We start from the raw sequence: 23,596 nt of genomic DNA, 5'->3' as shown, positions 1-23,596 counted from the left end.
AGTGCTTCTGGCTGAGAAGTCCAGAAAGGAAATGCCACAGGCAAGGTCAGAGGGCATTTGCAGGATGGCTGCAAACCCCAGGTAGCGGGGGTCCGGGCAAAAGTGGAGGTTTATAGGAACAGAGAAGCCCTAGCAGAATTCCACAGGGTTTCAACCACAGGTCATGGTTTAGACCCTCCCGTTTATTGTATGTAACCCTGTAGCCAGAGTTAATCAACAACCAAGATGGGAAGGGAAGATGGGGTTCATCCCAGAGCACATTAAGGGCAGCTGGGAATTCCATCGTATGATACCCCAACAGGCCCTGCCCTGCAACACACGCAAGCACACACGGAATGAAAGCCAATGCTTAGTCTCCCTCCTCAGCAACTTATCACCTTGTCTCCAGCAAGGCAGGTCTCCTGGCCCAACACTGCACCAAACAAATTGTGACCTGAATGGCAAGAAAAACTGTGTCACCTAGAGAAACCCAATTAACAACATGACTCTGCTCTCCTCAATTCCCCTCTCCCCTCCAGGCATATCCGGGGCACCTGCGTGGCTGACCGCCTTTTCCCACCACTGGCCACGTTCCCTGGCTAACAACAGCCAGACTGGTTTGAACGAGGGGCCTCCGGAGAAGCCAACCCTGACTCGACTGGGGAAATCCTGCTGCCCCCTACACCGTGGCCTGGTAGAGGAAGGCCGAAGGACACAGGATAAACGCAGCCCCTGCGTGGACAGTCTGGAGTGTTCACCTTGAAACCAAGTTGCTTCTTAAGTGCGCGCTTCTGGCTGAAGAGGAACACAAATGCTCCTGAGAGCTCCCAAATGGGGGCGTGCACGTGCCCCCAAAGGGACAATAAACAGGTATATCTAAGAAATTCCTGCTGTGGTTGACTCCTGTAATCCCTTTCCTCAGGAGGCCCTGCCCTGCGACGCCCCCATCATCTTCCTGCTGCCTGCCCACCAACCCCATGCAGCACGTCCACACACATAAACATCCTCCCGCCGGCCCTGCCTGCCACTGCCACGAGCCAGGGCTTCTGGAGAGAAGCAGCGACCCCCCCACCTCCCCCCCCCCAGCACTGGTCTCCGCTCCGGCGCGGGGCCGTAGCTGCAGGGTTGGTAATGCAATAGGCAGGGACCCCGAGACCGGATATGCCTGGTTCTGGACTGCTGTACTTGAAACAGGAGAGGAGGCAGAGGGAGCGCTGAGCACACGAGGACCAGGGGGACGAGGGCGTCTGCGGGGTGCAAACGGGAAGGCCGAAATTCCGGCCGGGAGGGAGAGCTAGGCCATCCAGGGGGTGGGCGAGGCGGCGGTGTGTGTGTGGGGGCTGCTGTCAAGGCAGTGACAAAGTCAAAATTCGAGGCGCCGAGCGAGGGGAGGAGGAAAAGGAGGAGGTGGAGGAGGAGGAAGGAGACACAAGTAAGGGCACGGCTGGAAAGAGGCCAGGGAGGGGGCCGGCCGGCAGGACCGCGCAGGTGACAGGGCTGGGGCTGCGGGAAGCGCGGGGGTGGGGCTGGGGAAGGGGGGTCAGCGGCGCCGGCAGAGGGGGCAGGGGTGTGGGGGCGGGGCAGCGCAGGGCGGGGACCGACCCGGCTCCGGGAAGCTGCGGCGTGTGCCCCGAGAAGGGGAGCCGAGGGCGAGGGTGAGGGCGAGGGCTGGGGGCCCGCAGCGGGGGGCAGGGGGCACCCGGGGGACAGCGGGCACGTGAGGCGGGCGGCCGCGCCGCTGCCCCGCGGCGGCGGCGGGGCAGGAGCCGGGGCGAGGCTGGGGGCGGCGCGCTCACCCGCAGGGCGGACAGGTCGATGTCGTCCAGGCTGCGGGCGGGGGCTGGGTCGCCCATGGCCTCCGCGGGCGGCCGGGCCCCGGGGCCGCTCACGCTCCGGCTCGGTTATTCCGCTGCCGCCGTCGCCGCTTCTCCCCCATCGGGGGATCCCGGGGGCGGACTCCGCCGCGCCTCCCCCGGAGGAGCGCGGAGGGGGAGGGCCGGCGGGAGGACCGACCCACCGACTGACAGGAGCAGGCGCCGGGAGCCCGCACCCCGAGTCTCCCGCCTCTCCTGCGCAGGCGCCGAGTGACCGCGCGCCGGGAGGGAGGGCGAGGAACGTGACGCGAGCGCGCCGGGCGCCCCTCCCCCTAGGCGCCGACACCTGCGCGCAGGCGCAGGAGAGAGCGCGAGCGCGAACAGCGCGCGCGAGAACCCACAGAAGTGGGCGGTGGCCGGGCGGCTGCGGAGCGCGCCCACCGGCCGGCGCGCCTGCGCACTCGCGCTTCCTCCCCTCCGCCTGGTTTTGCCCTCTCTCTCCCTCATTTCCTTCTCCGCTCCGCTTTGACGCTTTTCCTTCCCTTTCCCTCCTCCTCTTTCGTGTGCCCAGCTGCCAATCAAGCCACCCACATCTATTTGCGGGGGAAGGGGGCGGGGTCCAGCCCCCCTATTACTAGGGGGTTGTTATGGTAACACCCCACGCGAGGGCTGGGTGGCCTCTAGATAGGATGGGCTGTCCACCCACCTCATTGCCATGGCAACAGTGGAGCCGCCGAGGGAGGGGCCTGGGGTGAGAATGTGGCTCGAGAACCCACGTGGGAGGGAGGCTGGGGGCTCAGGGGGTGCCCTGCACCCCCCACCTTGGCCGGAGTCGGGGGTGTTGAGGAGGGGACCCGCAACCGCAGGACGGGGAAATCCTCCCGGACACCTTGTTCTGCACGAGGAAGCTGCTTCAACAATTATTCGCTGACCAATCCCTGGAGCCGCGTGTAGTGGAAGGTGGGGCAGGGAGACGCTGAGGACCCTCCGTCCAACCTCTTCGGATCGTGCTTGGGTCACTTAGGTCTGGGGTTGGCACAGCAGCCCCAACCATTACCCCACTGGAGGCTGGATGATGCTATGACAAGAACCAGGAGTTATGTTCTGCCGTTGCTGTGCTGTGCGACCTTAAACCCATTGCTTTGCTTCTCTGGGCTTTTCTTTGCCTGCGAAGTTGATGAAGAAGGCTGTTTGCTCCCTGAGGTCACTTCCAGTGGCGACAGTGTCTCTGATCAGGAGACCCCACCACCAGTCTCCATGCACACACCACTTAGGAGAGTTTGCACGGAAAGTCCTTGAAAGGGGTGGACACCCCCCTTTCTGAGTTCTTCTCTTTGGCGCATTTGGATGCACGTCCACTTTTGCCCGCACCCCTCCTGTTCATTATGACATTGTCCTTGTCCGGAGCACAATCGCCCCTTGACCTCCATTGCTCTTTATCAGCCACCTGCCTGGTCTGCCTGCCGGGACTCCCTTAAGCCAGTTCTCCATGCCCACAGCGGTTTTTAAAATTCAGACCCGGGCATCCCTGGGTGGCGCAGCGGTTTGGCGCTTGCCTTTGGCCCAGGGCGCGATCCTGGAGACCCGGGATCGAATCCCACGTCAGGCTCCCAGTGCCTTGAGCCTGCTTCTCCCTCTGCCTGTGTCTCTGCCTCTCTCTCTCTCACTGTGTGACTATCATAAATAAATAAAAATTTAAAAAAAATTTAAAAAAAAATAAAATAAATTTCAGACCCGGTGTCACCCCTGTTTGAGAGCTTCCACTGCGACCCCAGTTTTGAATAAAGTATGGCGTCAAAGACCCTTCAAGATTCCACCTGCTTCTCCTGCCTTGTTTTTCAACACCGTGCGGTTCAATCTCACATGTTCCAGGCATCCTGAAATTGTCTCCTCACTGTGGCCAGAACCCCAAAAACCCTCCCCCAGCCTGTGCATCTGCTATGTCCTCTCCCTGGAATATTCTGACCATGCCCATTCTGACTGCCCCTTGCTTTGTCCTACATGTCTGAATCAACTCCTCCACGAAGCCTTCCTTGACTCACTAAAGCTGAATATTGTTTTAACCACCTGGCCTAAACTGATGAGAACACTCACTTTGAATTCTAAATGTCTGCCGCATCCCCATAAAGGCAGGAATCAAGACAGCCTTGTTCAGTGCAGTTCTTGGCACCCATTAGAGGTTCAGTAACACGCTAAGTGAACGAAGGCCTCTGTCATCTGGGCAGGCCCTGTGATATATGCTAACACAAGATCAACACCATGGGATGGGGCACCTGGGGGGCTCAGCGGTTGAGCGTCTGCCTTCGGCTCAGAGTGTCACCCCAGGGTCCTGGGATCGGGTCCTGCATCAGGCTCCCCACAGGGAGCCTGCTTCTCCCTCTGCCTGTGTCTCTCATGAGTAAATAAATAAAATATTTTTTTAAAAAGACCATGGGATTGTATGAAAAAACAGAATTTGAACTTAGTCCTTCGGGCAAGTCATTAATCAGGTTCAATTCTATCATCGATAAAATAGAGATAATAGAAAGATTAGGATATAATAAAACTAGATATGTAGATTGGCATAGTAGATCCTTGACAAATTTGCTTATTACTGACTCACAGTCAATGTTTAATAAAGAGATACAGAAACAGTGAGTGAGCAGGTGAGGATTACAGGGGTAGGCTGGCCAAGAGGCAGTGCAATCCAGAAAGTAGGAAGAGCAGAGAAACCAGCCTGACCTCATGTTCGTAATTATCAAAGTTGGACTATGGACACTTGGATGCATGACAGTTCATATTGTCTTTTATGTTTGTATATATGAAGTTGTCCGTAATAAAAACTTAGAATTGATGTGGTAGGGCAGCCCAGGGTGGCTCAGCGGTTTAGCGCCACCTTTAGCCCAGGTTGTGATCCTGGAGACCCAGGGTCGAGTCCCACATCAGGCTCCCGGCATGGAGCCTGCTTCTCCCTCTGCCTGTGTCTCTGCCTCTCTCTCCGGTCTCTCATGAATAAATAAATAAAAATCTTAAAAAAAAAAAAAGAATTGATGTGGTAGAGAAAGTCCCAGATTGGGCATCAAGGAAAGTTGAAATATATATTTTTAATTTATTGTTTAAAATATATTTTAAGGGATCCCTGGGTGGCACAGCGGTTTGGCGCCTGCCTTTGGCCCAGGGCGCGATCCTGGAGACCCGGGATCGAGTCCCACGTCGGGCTCCCGGTGCATGGAGCCTGCTTCTCCCTCTGCCTGTGTCTCTGCCTCTCTCTCTCTCTCTCTCTGTGACTATCATAAATAAATAAAAATTTAAAAAAAGATTTAAAATATATTTTAAAATACATTGTTTAAAAACATTTTTATTATTTGAAATATGTTTTTTAAATTTCTTGTTTAGAAGTCAGAGGAGGAGCAGAGGGAGAGGGAGAGAATCTCAAGCAGACTGTCTGCTGAGCACAGAGCCTAACAGGGGACTCAATGTCATGACCCTGAGATGATAACCTGAGCCGGTATCCAGAGTCGGATGCTCAACCGACTCAGCCACCCAGGCGCCCCAAGGAAAGTTAAAATATTAAAAATAAGACAAATTTATGATCCCCAGGGTCCTGGAATTGAGTCCCGCATCGGGCTCCCCACAGGGAGCCTGCTTCTCCCTCTGCCTGTGTCTCTGCCTCTCTCCTTGTGTCTCTCATGAATAAATAAATAAAACCTTGAGGGATCCCTGGGTGGTGCAGCGGTTTGGCGCCTGCCTTTGGCCCAGGGCGCAATCCTGGAGACCCGGGATCGAATCCCACGTCGGGCTCCCGGTGCATGGAGCCTGCTTCTCCCTCTGCCTGTGTCTCTGCCTCTCTGTGTGTGTGTGTGTGACTATCATAAATAAATAAAAATTTAAAAAAAATAAAGTATTAAAACCTTGAAAGAAGAAAGAAGAAAGAAAGAAAGAAGAAAAGAAAGTCTAGGATTAATTGGGGTGGGGGTTGCAGATAGATCAAGAGACAGCGTGAAGCAGAGGCCCACCTAGCCGGCTCCAGATGGCTGCCACCTCCACCTCCTCCCCAACCTCCACCCCCCCCTCGCAGTTAATGAGGAACCGGTCCCTTAGGGAAAGAGGCACTTACTGCTGACAATGAGGCTAATTAGCAGGATGCCAATTAGTACCAGGGGACCACTGTATGTGGGAGGGGAGGATTTCTTGTGTGCAAGTGGCTTCTTCAGAGGGAAGGAGGGCTGGACTCGTGGGATGGCAGCAGGACCAACTGCATCCCCCCTCTCCACACTGCCACCCGCCTGCACACCCAGCTTCCAGAAAGTCCTCCTCAGCTCCTCCATCTGTTCCTCTCCCTTTCTTCCTGCTCCTGGGGTCAATTCTCAGCCTGGGAAGCAAGGCTGAGGGAATGATGGGCAAAGGCAGGACCTATGCTAAGCTTTTTTCTGATTGCAAAATATTTCAGATACATAGAAAGATATCTACCCACTGCTCAGCTTAAGAAATAAATGCTCCTGGGCCACCTGGGTGGCTCAGTTGGTTAGGCACCTGCCTTTAGCTCAGGTCAGATCTCAGGGTCCGGGGTTCAAGCCCCATGTGCTGTGGGGCTCCCTGCTTAGTGGGGACTCTGCTTCTCCCTCTCCCTTTGCCCCTCCCCCCGCTTGTCCCTCCCCTTGCTCTTTCTCAAATAAATAAATAAAATCTAAAAAAGAGAGAGAAAGAAAGAAATGCCACCAATTTCCGTGAAGAGCCCTCTCTGTATACCCCTCTGTTATGCTCTTCACTCCACCTGCTCCAGGAGGTCACCCTCCTGAATCCAGTGTGTGCAATGCTCTCTTCCAATCCATATCGTTTACAGGTACACCTAGCTGTATTGTATTTTTTACAAATGGAAGGTTTGTGGCAACCCAGTGTCAGGCGAGTCTGTGGGTGCTGTTTTTCCAACAGTACCTGCCCACTTCGTGTCTCTCTGCCACATTTTGGTAATTCTCCCAATATTTCAGAATTTTTCATTATTATTATATGTGCTGTGGGGATCTGTGGTCAGTGATTATGACTCACTGAAAGCTCAAATGATGTTTAGCATTTTTAAGCAATATATATATTTTAAAGTTTATTTATTTAAGTGATCTCTGCATCCAGCGTGGGGCTCGAACCCACAACCTTGAGATCAAGAGTCACAGGCTCCTCTGACTGAACCAGCCAGGTGCTCCAGCAATATTTTTAAATGAAGGTATATACATTTTTTTAAACATAATGTTATTGCACACTAAATAGAGTGCGGTATCGTGTAACAATTTTGAAAATGATGTTAGTATGTCATGGCATGTATGTGTCTTTTTATTTTTTAGATTTTTAAATTTTTTAAATGTTTTGTTTATTTTTTTTTAATTTTTTTTTTTTAATTTATGATAGTCACAGAGAGAGAGAGAGGCAGAGACACAGGCAGAGGGAGAAGCAGGCTCCATGCACCGGGAGCCCGATGTGGGATTCGATCCCGGGTCTCCAGGATCGCGCCCTGGGCCAAAGGCAGGCGCCAAACCGCTGCGCCACCCAGGGATCCCTGTTTTGTTTATTTTAGAGAGAGAGTGTGTGTGAATAGGGGCAGAGGAAGAGCAGAGAGAGAAAGAGAGAGAGAGAGAGAGAGAACCTCAAGCTGACCCCACGCTGGACATGGAACCCAGTGCGAGCTCAATCTCCTGACCTGAATGAAGATCATGACCTGAGCTGAAACCAAGTCAGTCCTTAACCCACTGAGCCACCCAGGAGCTCCTGTATGTCTGTTTTATTATTTTTTAAAAGATTTTATTTATTTATTCATGAGAGACAGAGAGAGAGGCAGAGACACAGGCATCAGGAGAAGTCCTGATGCAGGACTCAATCCCAGGACCTTGGGGTCACACCCTGAGCCTCAGGCAGATGCTCAACCGCTGAGCCGCCCAGGTGCCCCTCCCGTGGGTCTATTTTAATACCAAGCCAGACAACAACATGGGTGCAGCAATGTTTACCTAATGGAAAACTGCTTCTTAGCACATGAAAGTAAAATTGATAAAGAGTGTGAACACAACAGGCCCTGGGAAGACAAGAACTTTCACATGACTCACTTTGCTGCCGGGCTGGCTTCCCGGCGGTGGTCTTTTTTTTTTTTTAATTTTTTTTTAAATTTACTTATGATAGTCACAGAGAGAGAGAGAGAGAGAGAGGCAGAGACACAGGCAGAGGGAGAAGCAGGCTCCACGCACCGGGAGCCCGACATGGGATTCAATCCCGTGTCTCCAGGATCGCGCCCTGGGCCAAAGGCAGGCGCCAAACCGCTGCGCCACCCAGGGATCCCTCCGGCGGTGGTCTTGAACCCGACCCGCAGTGTCTCTTCCCCCTGGAGTGGCCCTGGCCAGCAGAACTTTGTGCGGTCATGGGAGGCGCCTCTGTCGGCACTGTTCCATTTGCTAACCCCTACCTGCAAGTGGCTACAGAGCACTTGCCCGTGTTGGGCAAATAGTAGATGCTCAATAAATACTTAAATCAGGGACTACATGTTCACAGCAAGCCATTTATGTGAAATACTATTCCCATTTTCCTGGTAGGACCCCTGAGCCTGGGAGATGATATGACTTGACAAGGTCAGCTAGGTCACACATGACAAGCCCAAGATACGGGGCCCAGTCCTTCCTGCCCTCAAGCCGTTCCCAAAGGGCCCTCCCTGAGCCTCTTCCCAGCTGCCACTGGAGGACCAAGACCCAGCCCCTCCAGCCCCTCTCTGAGCATCTTCATCTTCCGCTTGTGCAGGTGAGCACCAGCTCCCAGGTCCCAGCAGCTGGGGGGGGGGGCAAGCTCCTGAAACTACGGACACAAGTACAGGGGAGACAAAGCAGCAGAGGAAGAGACAAGAGCTGGACAGGAGAGAAGGTGCACAGCTGCAGGTCTCCAGGTGCATGGGAGGTGGGAGGTAAACCCTCACTTCCCAGTTTGGCTGAGGGAGAGGCGGGGGACCTGTTCTATGCCTTTATTTCTGAAATGTTTATCGAATGGATACAAAGCTAGTGATCTGTCAGGTGGAGGGGCAGGGAGTTAGTGTGTGCCCCACCCCACCCTCCCCACGGATGGGGCTGAAGCCAGGAGAGGCTCCATGCTTCCCTCTACCCCTGGAGCTGTGGGTGTGGCAGGGAGGGGTTTGAGGGAAGGGGAGGAAGGGACAGATGGGGAGGCCCGGGCCCCAGCCTGCTGCCCCTACAGTGACAGGCTCCCCAGGCATGCAGCCTGGGCAGGAGGTTGGCTTCTCCTCCAGGACCATGGTTTCAATGGGGCAGCAGCAGGATGGACTTCCCTAGGACTCTCTCCTGCCTCTCCGGCCCAGGCTAGGGAGTGTCCTCTTCCGGCTGCTTCTCAAGGGAGGGTCTGCTGTGACTTCTCTGGTCCCCTTCAGGCCTGCCTGCCCACCCCGGGTGTCAAAGGACACAGCCCTCAGTCCTGAGGGTTGGAGGCAGGGAGCCACCTCGGGGGAGCGCAGCCACTGGTGAGTTGTCTCCGGCTGGAGCCTCAGCTATGTCCACACTTCCAGGGGCATCACACCTTCCTTGCTCCCCAGTGGGGGCAGCAAAGACTCATCCTCCAGGAACTTGAGGGGAAAGTGCACCAGGTGGCCCTGGACCTGGGTGAGCTCTGACGTGGCCAGAGGTGGGCTGACCGTGGCCAGGGACTCCACGGCCACATACTCGCGGAGTGCCCTCAGGGAGCGGGTGGCATTGGATGGCAGGCAGCGGAAGATCTGGGGGTCAGTGGGGCACAGAAGCCAATGAGGCCTGGAGAGACCCTGCCAAGGGTCCAAGCCCACCTGGGCCGGACGCCCCCAGTCCCCACACCACATACCCTGAGCCACTGAATCCTGTGACATGCCCCCCGCCCGCAAGCCCTCATCCCCTTCCTGAGACTGGCTGGGGGCGGGGCTCTCTCCATTCCACTCTGAACACGATAATTCCTGGATTTCGGCTCAGCCAGCCCCCCGCCCCCTGCCCAGTGCCCACCTGCTCATAGATGTTGGCATTGCTCTCAGCTGTGTTTTGCCACAGCTGGAAGAAGTCATCACACACAGGGTCTCGTAGATCCAGGTCTGGCCGGGCATCTGCCCCCAGAATCACACTACGGGAAAGGGTCCCCACAAGGTCAGAGGAAGACCCTTGGAGAGCCTGGATGCTAGAAAAGTTCTGTGGTGTGGTGCCCGCCCAGGTGATTCAAAATAAACACACTGTTAAACAATAAAATAAGTGTAAACAAGTCCAGTAGAACTTTTTAGTCCCTGGCCATTACTTTGACGCTTAAAAAAAATTATCTTCTCTCTCTCTCTCTCTCTCTCTTTTTTTAGACCTACTTTGCTGGTACCCTAAACCAGCGGGGGGGCCTCCATACTACCTGTAAGCCATCCTCATACCTACTCAGAAGGCAGACTGCCCCCTCCCGGCTTGCACCGCCCACAGCACCACATGCCCATAGCACCACATGCCCACAGCACCACATGCCGTTCTACCTGAAGCAATGCTTCCGCAAGCTCAAGGCAAACCTGCCCGCCTGATATTCTGCACCGTCCATGAGAGAAGGCTCCATCTCTGTGTCCTCGATCAGCACGGCCAGTTCACTGTCCCGCTTCCCCAGCAAGCTCCGATCATTGATGTTGGCAGAGCCTGGGATGGGCACAGGACACACTGCGTCTGCCTGAGCCCAGGGCGGCCCCTGCCCCATCACCTCTACCAGAGGACTAGCCAGTCTCCATCGCCCCTTTACCCTGGAGGGCCCTGCTCCACCTCTCCCCACCCTCCTCTAGTCCCTGTCAGGGGTCCAGATGCAGGACTGACCAATGATGACGGTCCGGTCATCTGCGATGAGCATCTTGCTGTGGATGTAGATAAGCTCCGAGACTGGGTGCCCGCCCAGCTCTCCGTGTGTGCGAAGCCCACAGATGGACATGTAGTCCCGCCACGCTGTCCCCACTGTGAGAAAGATGGGGGGATGCTGAGACGTGCCCTCATGCGCAGGTGGAACCCCGTCCCAGCTACCTCCCCGTTTCTCCCTACAAGTCAAATGCTACCTGTGGTCTCAGAGCAGCAGCCCCAGAACCTTGCAAGAACAGGAGGCCCCTCCGCGCCCAGGGGTCCAGGGCTTGAACCCCCCGCCCCGCCGCCCCCCAGCACTCACTGGCTGCTTTGAGGCGATGGAGGATCGAATATTCCCCACGGCATAGGGTCCTGAGGGAAAAGAGAGGGTGAGAGAGGTGGAGGCTGCGCGGGGGGGGGGGGGCGCGATGGTGGATGGGTTATGTCAGGAGAAGGGTGGACCTCAACAGTCCAGCAAAAGGGATCGGGGCAGAGTCGGGGCAGGGCGCACGGCCACGGAGAGGCAGTCACCTGTAAGTGAAGTGCAGAATGGCCTGGATGGAGTTCCCACCACCTGTAGTGATGTCACCTTCAAACCCGGGCAGCAGCGGCAGAAGCACATAGACACGAAAACACTGCCCCAGTCTGTGGGAGGGGGCGGGGTCAGAGGCGGGACCAGACCAAGCCACGCCCACAGCCCATCCTCCCGCCGAGTCCACCTTACTTGTGGGCCTTCAGGATTCTGTCCACAATCTCATCGCCCACTTTGTTCAGAACTGTCCGCCCATCGGAGCAGCTGATGAAGAACTGATTCTGGGGCAGGGAGCAAAGGCAGGCGTCCGCTGCGGGGCCACTACCCCAGCCCCAGGCTCCCGCCACACCAGCTACTCCCCGCCAACTCCCCTCGCCTCCCAGGACTGACTCCACAGCTAGCCTCGTCCCTTTCCTCGGACACCCCCTTCCTTCTCTGCCCCCAACCCCCACTCCCGTCACACCTCGATGTACAGAAAGTGCTGGCTCTCCCTGATGGTGTGTAGGTAGGCATTGAGGATAGAACTCTCCAAAGTCCCCGCTGACCAGCGGTCCACTGACCGCAAGACCTGGAGGGGACAGAGAATATGATGTGGCTCCCGACCCCAGGGGGGAGCACTCAGGTCCCGGAGAATGGGTGGGGGCACTGGGCTGAAGGGGAGGGAGGGGTGAGGACGGGTTGAAACAGGGAGCCTCACCTGCACGGTGGCGCACTGCCCCCCTGGGAGCGTGAAGGGGAGCTGGTCTGCAGTGCTGGTGGATTTGGGCAGCAGGTAGGGATACATGGGTATCTTGTACTTGGCCTTGGTAGTCTTGGGTGGAGGGATGGCAGTCAGTGGGGGCGTGAGTCTTTCCCAGAACCAGCCCCCCAGGAGGGAGAGAGCACCTTGGTGAAGTTCCAGCGCTGGATGAAGTGCCGGGCCAGGTCCCGGGCAGGGAGACCATGGACAGCCACCCCAATGTCCCGCCATGGCATCCGGGGGGTAGTCTCCCTGTCAATGAAATCTGGGGGTCCCGGAAGAATCAGGGGCAAGGTCGGAGATGGTCTCTTGGAGACCATCAGGGCAGGGAGGATGAGGAGCCTTGACCCAGCTCATCCTGTTCAGTCCCAGCCCCAATGTCTGCCCCTAGTCCCAGCTCTTGGGAGCTTTGGAGGAGGGGGACCCTCACCCTCAAAAGGCCGATCCAGTTGCACCCAGTCTTTAACGATAAGATTGCTGTAGTCTTTGCCCAGCCAGAAGAATCGGTTTTGCGAGAGGTCTGGGGTGCCAGGACAGTCCAAGCCCAGGGTGGGAGGCTGTAGGGGGACATACCCAGGCCAGAGGCAAGGAGAGATCATGGGGGCCACACAGAGCCCGGGCCAGAGAGAAGGGAGGAGCACCAAGAGACAGAGAGACAGAGAGAGTGGGACCAGGCCCCCCTTCAGCTGCATTCACTACCCTAGAGGAGCTTGGAGGGGTCATGGGGGTCAGGCAGGACTGGGTCTACTTCGAATCACCTTCCTGGAGTCCCAGGAAGAGCAACCCAACATGGGCAGCACTTGGAATGACTGGAGGGGGACGAGGTGTGCATCAAGGCTGTGTTTGGTAGGGGTGGGGTGCATAGGAAGGCCTAGAGGGTTACCTGTGTGGCAGCAGGTTCAGAGGGGTCCCCGAGGTCAGTGAGTCGGTAGTGTAGGTCATCCCAGCGGCCGTAGGCGAGGTCCAGCCCCCCAAGAAGGCCACTACTTGGTCCACGACCAGGAGCTTTTCATGATGGGCCCACAGTGTCACCTGGTCCGGGTGGCGCATTACCTGGAGCAGATGTGGGGGAGTTCATGACATGAGGGTGGGCCAAGATGAGAGGAGACAGGAGGCGTCAGGAGGGAGAACAGGATGATGGAAGGATGGGATGTTCAAGGAAAGGAAAGGCTGAGGGGACACAGGAGCCTGGCAAGGAGGGCTGTACTTTGGGGGGGTTCTCTGAGCCCCGAAGGTCACCTTTATGTTAGGGTGGAGCAGCATCAGAGCCCTCTTGCTATAGCCACTGTTAATGCCCAAGGCCAGTTCCACTTCCTTAAACAGCAGGACGGACACACGGACACCCTCCTCCTGGTGGCAAGTGGAAGGGGGGATCAGATCCTAATGCCTCTCTCACAATGGCCCCTTTCCATCCTCACAAGCCCTGCCCTGTGCTCGGGGTTCCCGTATGTCCCTCCCTGCTCATACCCTGCTTTGAAGGCTCACAGCAAACTTAGCAATGGGGGCTGAGTGACCCGCTGACCCCCTGACCTGCTCACCCATCCATACAGCTCCTCACCTGCCTCTCATGATCTCGCCACCCATCTTCCCAACCATTTACTCACCCCTTTGTGTACCACCCATCATCCATCTACCCGCCCCAGTCCTGTTGACCGCCCCCTCCCCCTCCTCTCATCCTTCCATCCATCTCCCCCTCATCACCCATCCATCCATCCCCCAGCCCCCACTCGCTATCCTCCTTCTGTCCGGCCATTAACATCCACGGATGTCCCCCAAATGGCAGACATCGTGCCTTGGACTGAATCTAGTGATATTAGTGCAGTGAGGAAGGCAGATATGAACACCCCTAGCTAATGCAACAGAGTATAATACGTCCTGGGAGAGAAGTCTATACCAGGTAGAGGAAGAACGTGAAGAGGGAGGCGTACGTGCTCCTCAGGGAGGAAAAAGAGGTGATACATGCTAGACACCGAGCCAGGAGAGACATGTATCCTCCCGCGAAGCCTCAGACTCCCGACCTTCTCCCACGCTGCAGTCCCTTCTAACCCACCTCCACCCAAGGGCACCCCCCACACGCCTCCTCTCCAGCCTGACTCCTCTCCTCACCGCCTTCTTCTTGAGCATAATGTCCAGTCTCCAGTCATCAGAATGGGCAGGACGCTTCAGGTAAATCTCAGGACTCAACCTGGGATCCAGAGCAGAGGGCAAGGGGCAGGCTAAGCCCCAGCAAGCAGCCACTCCACCCGGTCCCCTCCCTTTGCAGGCCTTATCCTGCCCCTTCCTGTTGGAGCTTTTCCCTTACTCACCACCAATCTGTGATGAAAATCTCCTCTTGAGCTTGCAAGATGGCATCTGCCACAGCAGCAAAGTAACCTGCCCCATTCACAAACCTGGGGGGAGGCCAAGCCAAGGAGGTCAGGGGAGTCAGAAGCCAGAATGCTCTGGATAGTGAAGACTAGAGGACAGCCATGGATCAGAGGTGACAGCAGGATCAAAGACCAAGAGTGATCGGAGAAGTCAGGTGGTATTGGATGTATCAAGGTACAACAGATTTGCCAGAATAAGCTAAATGAAGTTAAAAATTACAAAAGACACAATAAGCTAAAGAATATGACTAAAGATCATACATCATACATAAAGAGTTCCAACCAGTCAATAAGGAAAAGACATCCGAGCAAACTGAAAAGTGAGCAAAGAATACGAATTGCCGGTTCACAGAGGAAATTAAAATGGTCAGCCATAGGAAAAGATGTTCAATCTCATTAGTAAGGAAGGAAATTGATAATAAGAGGAAATAACATGTCTTTAATCCACAATATTAGCACAGAGTTCAATATTAGCATGTGGAATAGTGAGTGTTCTCATAGACTATGGGAATATACCTTGGTTATAGCCTTTTTAGAGGACCCTTTGGCGGTCTCTCAGAATATCAAACACACATACCCTTTAATACCATTGCACACAGTCGTTCTATTTCTGGGAATGCATCCTAATAAATGCTTAGACAAAGATTGTGTTCACTGCAGCATTGTTTAAAATGAGAAATAAGGGACGCCTGGGGGCTCAAGGGTTGAGCATCTGCCTTCTGCTCAGGGCATGATCCTAGGATCTTGGGATCAGGTACCACATTGGGCTCCCCAAAGGGAGCCTGCTTCTCCCTCTACTTGTGTTTCTGCCTCTCTGTGTGTGTGTCTCTCACAAATAAATAAAATCTTAAAAAAAATAAAAATAAAATGATAAATAACCAGGCTGCCTGAGTGGCTGAGTCAGTGACGCATCTGCCTTCAGCTCAGGTCCTGGGATTGAGTCCTGTGTGGAGGACCTCTGCCCAATGGAGAGTCTGCTTCTCCCTCTGCCTCTGTTCTTGCCCCGCTCGTGCTCGCTCTCTCTCGAATAAAAAAATAATAATTAAAAAAATCTTCAAAATAAAATGAGAAATAACCTAAATGCCTAACCTCTAACACACAAATGGAAAAAAAAAAGAAAAAAAAGCTCCACATAAGCAAGTGCGTGATCTTATTTACAGTAAAACAAAAAGTAACATGCATGGATAAGCCCATGCAGGCAAAGAGCTGAGAAGATAAATACGAGACTACCGTGAGGGTTACTTCTGGAGAGAGAAATGGGTTGTTGGGGACGCGTAGGGAGAAGTGGCTGGGCCATATCAGTTGTTCAATCAACAGGATCTTAAATGTTTTAATTAATATGCTTCCATGTTGTTTGACTTTTTATTTCATTTTTGTATTTTTTTTCATTTTTATATTTTTTAAGGATTTTCTCTTTTGAAGCAATCTCTACACCCAGTGTGGGGCTCGAACTCTTGACTGTGAGAGCAGGAGTCACACGCTCCACCAACTGAGCCAGCCGGGTGCCCCCCTGTTTGGTTTTTTAAGAACTAGTAGTCTAGTGTGATGGTGACAAGCAGGGTCGTGGCTGGGACTGCCTGGATTTGAACCCCAGTTCCACAGTTCACGAGGTGAAGTTCCTTAAGGGCAAGCTCCTGAACTTCTCCTTGCCTCCATGTTCCCATCTGTAGAATGGAGGTAACAATTGTACGTGCCTCACTCACGGGGTTCAAGTGAGGATTTAATAATACACGTAAAACACCCAGAACACTTCCCAGCACACGGTAAGGGCATCATAAGTTAAGTATCCGCTGTTAGTTCTTGTGTTAAAAAATAAATGTCAGAAAAAATAAAAATAAAAATAAATGTCAGGGGGGTGTCTGGGGGACTCAGTGCCGTTACATGTCTGCCTTCGGCTCAGGTCATGATCCTGGGGTCCTGGGATTGAGTCTCACATCATCGGGCACCCTGCTCGGTGGGGAGTCTGCTTCTTCCTCTCCCTCTCCCCCCGCTCGTGCTCTTGCTCTCTTTTACTCGCTCTCAAATAAATAAATCTAACTAAATGTCAATACCACGTCCAGGAGAAAATGCTTCCCTGACTCCCTTCTGCTCGTGAGGAAGCTCAGTTACCTCAGCTCAGCAACCCCTGCCCTAGCTCCGCTCTCCCCCTGTGGGAATAGGGGTTCCCCTCTATGCTCAGTGTCCTGCATCTACCTCCAGAATGGCAACTTTCCAGTGTTTCATGTTGAATCACCTAGTGGGGAGTCTTATTCCTGCCACCGGGCCTGGCACATAGTAGGTGCTTAGAAAATGTTTATTGAATGAATGAATGAGTTTTGGAGGGATCATAAGGCACAGAGAGAGACTGTGGCACAAAGGTGGTAAAAAGGGGCACAGGAGGGATGCCTGGGGGGCTCAGCAGTGGAGCGTCTGCCTTTGGCTCAGGTCGTGATCCCGGGGTCCTGGGATTGAGTGCCGCATCGGGCTCCCTACATGGAGCCTGCTTCTCCTTCTGCCTGTGTCTCTGCATCTCTCTGTGTGTGTCTCTCATGAATAAATAAGTAAAATCTTTTTAAAAAATAAAATAAATAAGGTCACAGGAGGGATGCCTGGGTGGCTCAGTGGTTGAGCATCTGCCTTTGGCTCAGGTTGTGATCCCAGGGTCCCAGGATCAAGTCCCACATCGGGTTCCCTGCTCTGCAGGTAATATGCTTCTCCCTTGTCTCCCCACTCATGCTCTCTCTTGCTGTCTCTCTTTCTCAGATAAATAATTTTTTTAAAGGGTCACAGGAGGTCAGAGAAGTCAGGATCACAAGAGATTACCGAGTATGGGGGTCAGAGAGACTGGAGGGAAATGAGATTGCAGTGTGGTCAGAGGTCAAATGGAGGTCAGAGGAGATGAAAGAGGACCAAGGACTCAGAAAACAGCAAGTAAGTCCAGAAGCCCACAGGGAAGCTCCGAGGATGTCAGTGTCTCACCACCGGGCCAAGGTCGCAGGCCGGGGTGGGGCATAGCTGTCATGCCGGTGTAGCTGTATGAAGTCTCTGCCCGGGCCCTGGGCCAACTCCGTGATCTCCTGGCCCCACCACCGGGCCTGCCGGTAGCTGCCACACTTGAGAATCAGAGACCTGAGCAGAAAGATGGAGATGGACCCCAGTCCTTAATGCCCCTGGCCCTCCCAGGGAGACACCTGCCATTTTGGGCTGTCCCCTCTTTCCCATTCCTCCTGGAATCCCTCGTTCACAACTCTACCTGGACAAGGCATGTCTCTGCCTTATACACAGCTGGGTCGCTGGCATGGACTGAGATTTGCACCCGGCACTTGGGTTTGTTGAATGAATGAATAAATGGAGTCCCTCTTCTTTTGCATCAAGAGTCTCTCTGGGAAGGCCAGCATTTATACTCAACCCCCTCTCTCTGAGCCCCTGGCTCACAAGAGCAGTCCCAGGCATGTGGCCAGACCAGTTCCTTGGTTACAAATCAGGGCCAGCTCCATGGGTGGAAACCCTTCCTTCCTTCCCTTCCACTCACTGCCCCCCTCCACCAGGGCTGTTTGCTCATCAGGTGTCCGCGCACACTGGGAGGCCTTACCTGTGGGAGGTGTCAATTCTGACCCCGTAGCGCGCCTCTGTGCTCCTTTTCCCCACCTGGACCTCAAAGCCGGGGTCGAAGAGCTGAACAAAGGAGATGCTGCCCGTCTCGAGGCACATATACAGCAGAAAGGAGTCCTTCACCACCAGCCACCTGGAGCGGAAGGGCTCCATCCGTTCCTCCCGGCCCCAGGGCTCTCCTTCCTCACCCCTCCCACTGCCCAGGGGCTCCACTCTGGGACCCACCTCTTGGACCAGCGATAACAAACTTGGTCTCGGCCACAGCACGTGAGGCCAGGAACTCGGTGGCCACCTGAGCGCTTCCGGATCACTCCCTCCCTGTGGGGAAAATCAGGAGGAGATGCTGCCCCAAAATCAGGAGGAGATGTGCCCAGAAAAGGAATCCAGAGCCCTGCTACCACCCCTCTACCCCCTACCCTGCAATTCTTTCCCCATCCTCAGGCAGGCAGGGATCCACAGGGTTCAGGGGGTGGGGTGAGGGGTGTCGGACACTCACAGTCCCTTGGAGCCAAGGTCTGGGATAAAGGACAGCCGACTGACTTCTAGGAATTCTGTCTGCAGAGGAAGACAGAGGTTCAGAGGAGAGACTCTGGGGCTCAGCTCTGCAGACCCCACAGCCCGGGGTCCTCTGTCCCTTCCCTGCGGAGGTCTGCTTTTACCGCTCCCCCTTAAAAAGCACAAGTACCCGCCCCCCGGGGCCTTACCATGGCATGGTAGTTGCGGTAGAAAGACATGGTCAGGAGGCGGTTGAGATAATTCTCCAGGTATTTCTGAAGCAGGAGTGAGAGACAGACAGATGCAACCAGAACCATTTGCACACCAAATGCCTTCCCAGAGGACCTGGCATCTGATTGCACCTGTTTGCTGGACGCATGTCTGGTGGAGCCCTCAGGACCTACTCTTGGCAGAGAGGGTATCTCTCGGTCGGCTGCTGCCTCCCGGGCAGGAGGATGGGCCACGCCAAAGCTGTGGGTGACATGGTGGGGGAGGTGTCAAGGAGGAGTGGGACAGTTGGGAGCCTGTATTTCTGAAGCCCTAGAGATCCAGGGGGAGGCCCAGAGGCTGCCAGAAGGCCCCCTTCCTGAGAACAGAGACAAGAAAAGGAGGGAGTCTGCCAAGGGCATTTTGGGCACCCAGCCCGTCTGAGATATTGGCACAGCATCATGGGCAGGGAGAGCTGGGCTGGGAAGGTTTCCTGGTAACTGAGGGGCAGGGGAAGGGGCGGGGTGGCCTGATGGGGGAATTAAGTAGCTGGGGCGGGGCAGTTGAGGCCTGGGGGTGCGACAGGCAGAAAGCAGGGGCGGGGGGCACCTGCCTTTGCCAGGAAGCAGGCCGGTCCCCTTACCGCGCCAGAGGGAGCAGCGTCATCAAGACTTTGTGTCTCAGAAGGTCCCGATGCAGCTCCTGGAAATGACGGAACTTCTTTTTGGTGGTCCAGGTAAAGGCGCCATGAGTCAGGCGGACAGAATACAGAGTGCAGGTTCCCACCTGGGGGGAGGGACAACCTGAGTGGTGGGCCCGGGCCTGGGTGGCGGCCCCCCTCCTCTGGCCAGCCCCCTCATTCCCAGCCCCCCCCCCCCATTCCCAGCCCGGACACCTTGGATCCGCTGGTGTATCTTTCAGTGCCGACCACCTGGGCCGTGATGGGGACCCCAGGGGCGAACACCAGCGGGTGCATTTTCAGAGGCTGCAGGTCATAGATGGCCAGAAAAGGGTGCATCCGGTCAGCTAGGAGACAAAGTGCAGGAGTGTAGACCCCGGGAGATCTGTCTCAGCCCTCCCGTCCCCATGCCGTGCCCCCCACCCACCGCGTACCGGGGTCCTCGCCCTCTCTCAGCGTGTCCACTTCATCCGGCTCCATTTGCAACTGGCTGGAGTCCAGGTCGCCCCCGGAGGGGAAGAGGCTGTCGGGGGTGGCTGCCATCCTAGGAGCGTGGGGAGGCCTCAGGGGGCCCATCAGCCCTGCAGCCCCGCCTCCGCCCCCCCAGCCCCGCTTGCTAGTCGGGGTGCAGCGCCCCGCCAACCCGCCTCTGATCTCCACCCGGCACCCGGTTCCCGCATCCAGAACCGCTCCGCCCCGCCTCCCGGCCCGGACCCGGCGCTCCCTGGAACTCCCACCAGGCCCGCGGGGCGCCCCCCACCCCCGAACCGGAGCAGAGCAGAACCCAAGGCCAAGGGGTCGCCGGGGGCCCGGGGCCGCGGGGGGCCAGATCGGGCTGGGCCGGGCGGGCAGCAAGAGGGGTCCGGGGGCAAGGAGGAAGTTCCGTGCGCCCCGCCCGGGAGGGAAACCCCGAAATCTCGGCGTGCGGCTGAGTCCGCAGCCCCGCGCCCCCCCCCCCCGGCGCCCGCCTCCCCCGCCACCACGGGCCCCTCCCCCGCCCTCACCGGTAGCCCGAGCGGGTGCCGGCGCGGGTCCGCCAGCCGAGGGAGCGGCGCGGCCAGCGGGGCCCACACCCCGCGGCGGGGCGGGGCGGGGCGGGCGCTCAGGGCCGGCCCCCGGGGGCGGATCGCCCGCCTCACCTCCGCGCCCGCCCCGTCGGCCCCGCCGCCCCGCCGCCCCGCCGCCCGCTCCGGCCCGGCCCAGCCCCTGGGGCGGACAAGGGGGTTCACGGGGGGTGACAGAGCAGGGGTGCCGCGGGGCGGGAGGGCTGGCAGCCCCGGGTCCGGCGGTGCGCGCCCGCCTGCGTGCGTCTCCTGTGCCCTCGGCCGGTGCCGGACCCCGCGCGGGCCTCCGGGCCCAGACCGCCGCCCCGCCGGCTCCCGGGCCGACGCTCCGGGGGCAGACCCGAGGCTCTCGGGTCCTGAAAGACAAGATCTACCGTCTTTTTAAGAATGCAGGTCTCCTTGTCTCCCGGTTTGATGGACATCCGGGTTGTTTCTCGGATGTTTCGATAAAACTCCCATTAACATTCCTGTGTACGTCTTGGGTAACTATGCGTTTTTTCTTTTCTTTTCTTTTCTTTTCTTTTCTTTTCTTTTCTTTTCTTTTCTTTTCTTTTCTTGTCTTGTCTTGTCTTGTCTTTTCTTTTTTCTTTTCTTTCTTTTCTTTTCTTTTAATAATAAATTTATTTTTTATTGGTGTTCAATTTGCCAACATACAGAATAACACCCAGTGCTCATCCCGTCAAGTGCCCCCCTCCCAGTATATTCCTCAGCCATTAGAAACGACAAATACCCACCATTTGCTTCGACGTGGATGGAACTGGAGGGTATTATGCTGAGTGAAGTAAGTCAATCGGAGAAGGACAAACATTATATGTTCTCATTCATTTGGGGAATATAAATAATAGTGAAAGGGAATATAAGGGAAGGGAGAAGAAATGTGTGGGAAATATCAGAAAGGGAGACAGAACATGAAGACTCCTAACTTTGGGGGTGAATGGGTAACTATGCGTTTTCGTTTCTAGGAGTGGAGCTGCCGGGTGGTGTAGTACGTGTATTTGGGGTTTGAGTGTAAAGTAGAAAATCACTGTGGTTTTATCTGCATTCCTTGGATGCTCAGTTGATGCTAACCATGTTTCCTGTGCATATTGGCCATTCGTGTATCCTCTTTTGCCCAGTGTCTGTTCCAGTCTTTTGGCTAATATTTTTAAAAACCACGTTGTCTTATCATTGAATTATGAGTTCTTTACGCATTTTGTATTTTTTTCTTTATTTTCTTATTTTTTTAGGTGGGCTCCATGTCCAACATGGGCCTTGAACTCAGGATCCTGAGACCAAGAGTCAAAGGCTCTACCAACTGAGCCAGCCAGGCACCCCTATATTTTCTATTCATATCCTTTATCAGATATGGGTGTTGTAAACACTTCTTCACAGGATGTGGCTTCTATGTTTAAAATAATGGTGCTGAGGATCTGTGGGTGGCTCCAGGGTTTAGCGCCTGCCTGAGGCCCCGGGTGTGATCCTGGAGCTGCGGGATCGAGTACCACATCAGGCTCCCTGCATGGAGCCTGCTTCTCCCTCTGCCTGTGTCTCTGCCTCTCTCTGTCTCTCACAAATAAATAGATAAAATCTTTAAAAAAATAAAATAATGGTGCTTTTTAAAGAGAAGAAGTTTTTAATTATGATTAATTTGTGGTAATATACTATGACTCATTTATGAAAGCAAATAAAGTATAAAATGGTACAGCCACCTTGGAAGACAGTTCCTCAGATGTTAAGCATTGAGTGCTATATAATCCAAACAGTATGGCACTAGCACAAAAAATAGACATGGAGGTCAATGGAACAGAATAGAAAGCCCAGAAATAAACCCACACCTATGTGGTGAATTAATCTGTGACAAAGGATGCAAGAATATCTGATGGGAAAAAGATAGTTCTTCAATAAATGGTGCTAGGAAAACAGGACCACTTTCTCACACCATACACAAAAAATATACTCAACTGGATGAAGGGCCTAAATGTGAGGCCTGAAACCATAAAACCCTTAAGAGAACACAGGCAGTAATTTCTCTGACATCAGCTGTAGCATATCTTCTAGATATGTCTCCTGAGGCAAGAGAAACAAAAGTAAAGATACACTATTGGGATTTTGTCAAAATGAGAAGCACAGGAAACAAGCAACACAACTGAAAGACAACCTACTGAACAGGAGAGAAGATACTTGTGAATGACATATCCAATAAAGGGTTAGTAACCAAAATATATAAAGAACTTATACAGGCGCCTGGTGGCTCAGTTCGTTAAGCATCTGAGTCTTGATTTCAGCTCAGGTCTTGATCTCGGGGTCTCCAGTTCAACCCCCAAGTCGGCCTCCATGCCAGGCCAACAACTTTTACAACTCAACACCAAGAAACATAATCTGATTTAAACATGGGCAGAGGACCTGAATAGACATTTTCCCAAAGAAGACATACAAATAGTCAAGAGACACATGGAAAGATAGATGTTCGCCATCACTCATCATCAGGAAATGCAGATCAAAACCACAATGAGATACCACCTCACACCTGTCAGAATGGCTAAAATAAAAAAGATAAGAAATAACAGGTGTTGGTGAGGATGTGGAGTAAAAGGAACCTGCATGCACTGTTGGTGGGAATGTAAATTGCTGCGGCTACTGGGGAATAATACGGAGAGGGTCCTCAAAAAATTAAAAGTAGAGCTACCATATGACATGATCCAGTAATTTCACTACTGAGTATTTATCCATAGAAATGAAAACAGGGATCCCTGGGTGGCGCAGCAGTTTGGCGCCTGCCTTTGGCCCAGGGCGCGATCCTGGAGACCTGGGATCGAGTCCCACGTCGGGCTCCCGGTGCATGGAGCCTGCTTCTCCCTCTGCCTGTGTCTCTGCCTCTCTCTCTCTCTGTGTGACTATCATAAATAAATAAAATTTAAAAAAAAGAAAAAAAGAAATGAAAACACTAGGGGAGCCTGGAGGTCTCCATCGGTGAAGCACCTGCCTTGGGCTCAGGTCATGATCCCAGAGTCCTGTGATCCAGCCACACATGGACCCCTGCATAGAGCTTTCTGCTCAGCAGAGAATCTGCTGCTCCCTCTCCCTGTGCCATTCCCCCTGCTTATGCTTTCTGTCAAATAAATAAAATATTTTTTAAAAAAAGAAGAACACTAATTTGAAAAGAGATATGCACCCTCATGTTTATAGCAGCATTTTTTACAACCTAAAAGTCCTTGGATTGATGAATGTATAAAGAAGATGTGGAATACACACACACACACACACACGCACACCGGAATATTAACCATGAAAAAGAATGAGATCTTGCCACTTGTAACAACGTG

General features: G+C 54.3%; 2 protein-coding genes and 1 long non-coding RNA gene across 8 annotated transcripts in view; 1 reads left to right on the top strand and 2 right to left on the bottom strand.

Annotated features, from left to right (window-relative positions):
• The window catches only part of MINK1 (misshapen like kinase 1), a 43,112-nt gene extending 41,048 nt beyond the window's left edge, over window positions 1-2,064 (bottom strand). For 3 of the 5 annotated variants that reach the window (XM_055304677.1, XM_055304680.1, XM_055304678.1), the window contains exon 1: window positions 1,776-2,063. In XM_055304677.1, the coding sequence (XP_055160652.1) occupies window positions 1,776-1,832 (57 nt within the window). In that variant the 5' untranslated portion in view covers window positions 1,833-2,063. Of the gene's footprint in view, window positions 1-1,775 lie in introns of all 5 variants that reach the window. The other 2 variants (XM_055304675.1, XM_055304679.1) reach the window with 1 other exon arrangement.
• Window positions 2,065-8,746: 6,682 nt separating this feature from the next.
• Window positions 8,747-20,314, bottom strand: PLD2 (phospholipase D2). Its single transcript, XM_055306497.1, is given in 26 exon segments — window positions 8,747-9,522; window positions 9,779-9,893; window positions 10,279-10,432; window positions 10,604-10,738; window positions 10,944-10,993; window positions 11,153-11,266; window positions 11,346-11,434; window positions 11,617-11,721; window positions 11,851-11,964; window positions 12,039-12,157; window positions 12,323-12,449; window positions 12,776-12,867; window positions 12,870-12,945; window positions 13,132-13,242; window positions 13,999-14,077; window positions 14,199-14,282; window positions 17,217-17,366; window positions 17,830-17,982; window positions 18,075-18,167; window positions 18,346-18,404; window positions 18,554-18,619; window positions 18,707-18,815; window positions 19,195-19,337; window positions 19,447-19,577; window positions 19,665-19,774; window positions 20,235-20,314. Coding segments are annotated over 25 exon segments (2,802 nt in total). The 5' UTR covers window position 19,774; window positions 20,235-20,314; the 3' UTR covers window positions 8,747-9,297.
• An 84-nt stretch (window positions 20,315-20,398) lies between these two features.
• On the top strand, window positions 20,399-21,893 carry LOC129497556 (uncharacterized). Of its 2 annotated transcripts, none has more exons than XR_008661962.1 (3): window positions 20,399-20,765; window positions 20,951-21,075; window positions 21,521-21,893. It is a non-coding gene; the product is annotated as an uncharacterized LOC129497556 (long non-coding RNA). The 2 variants fall into 2 exon arrangements; XR_008661961.1 differs by having other exon boundaries at window positions 20,399-20,776.
• Window positions 21,894-23,596: the final 1,703 nt, after the last annotated feature.

The sequence above is a fragment of the Nyctereutes procyonoides genome, unplaced genomic scaffold (genome assembly GCF_905146905.1).
Source record: "Nyctereutes procyonoides isolate TBG_1078 unplaced genomic scaffold, NYPRO_anot_genome, whole genome shotgun sequence".
In the NCBI taxonomy this organism is placed as follows: Eukaryota; Metazoa; Chordata; class Mammalia; order Carnivora; family Canidae; genus Nyctereutes; species Nyctereutes procyonoides.
Note: the sequence above shows the minus strand (reverse complement) of the source record. Positions and strands in the feature narration are given on the sequence as shown.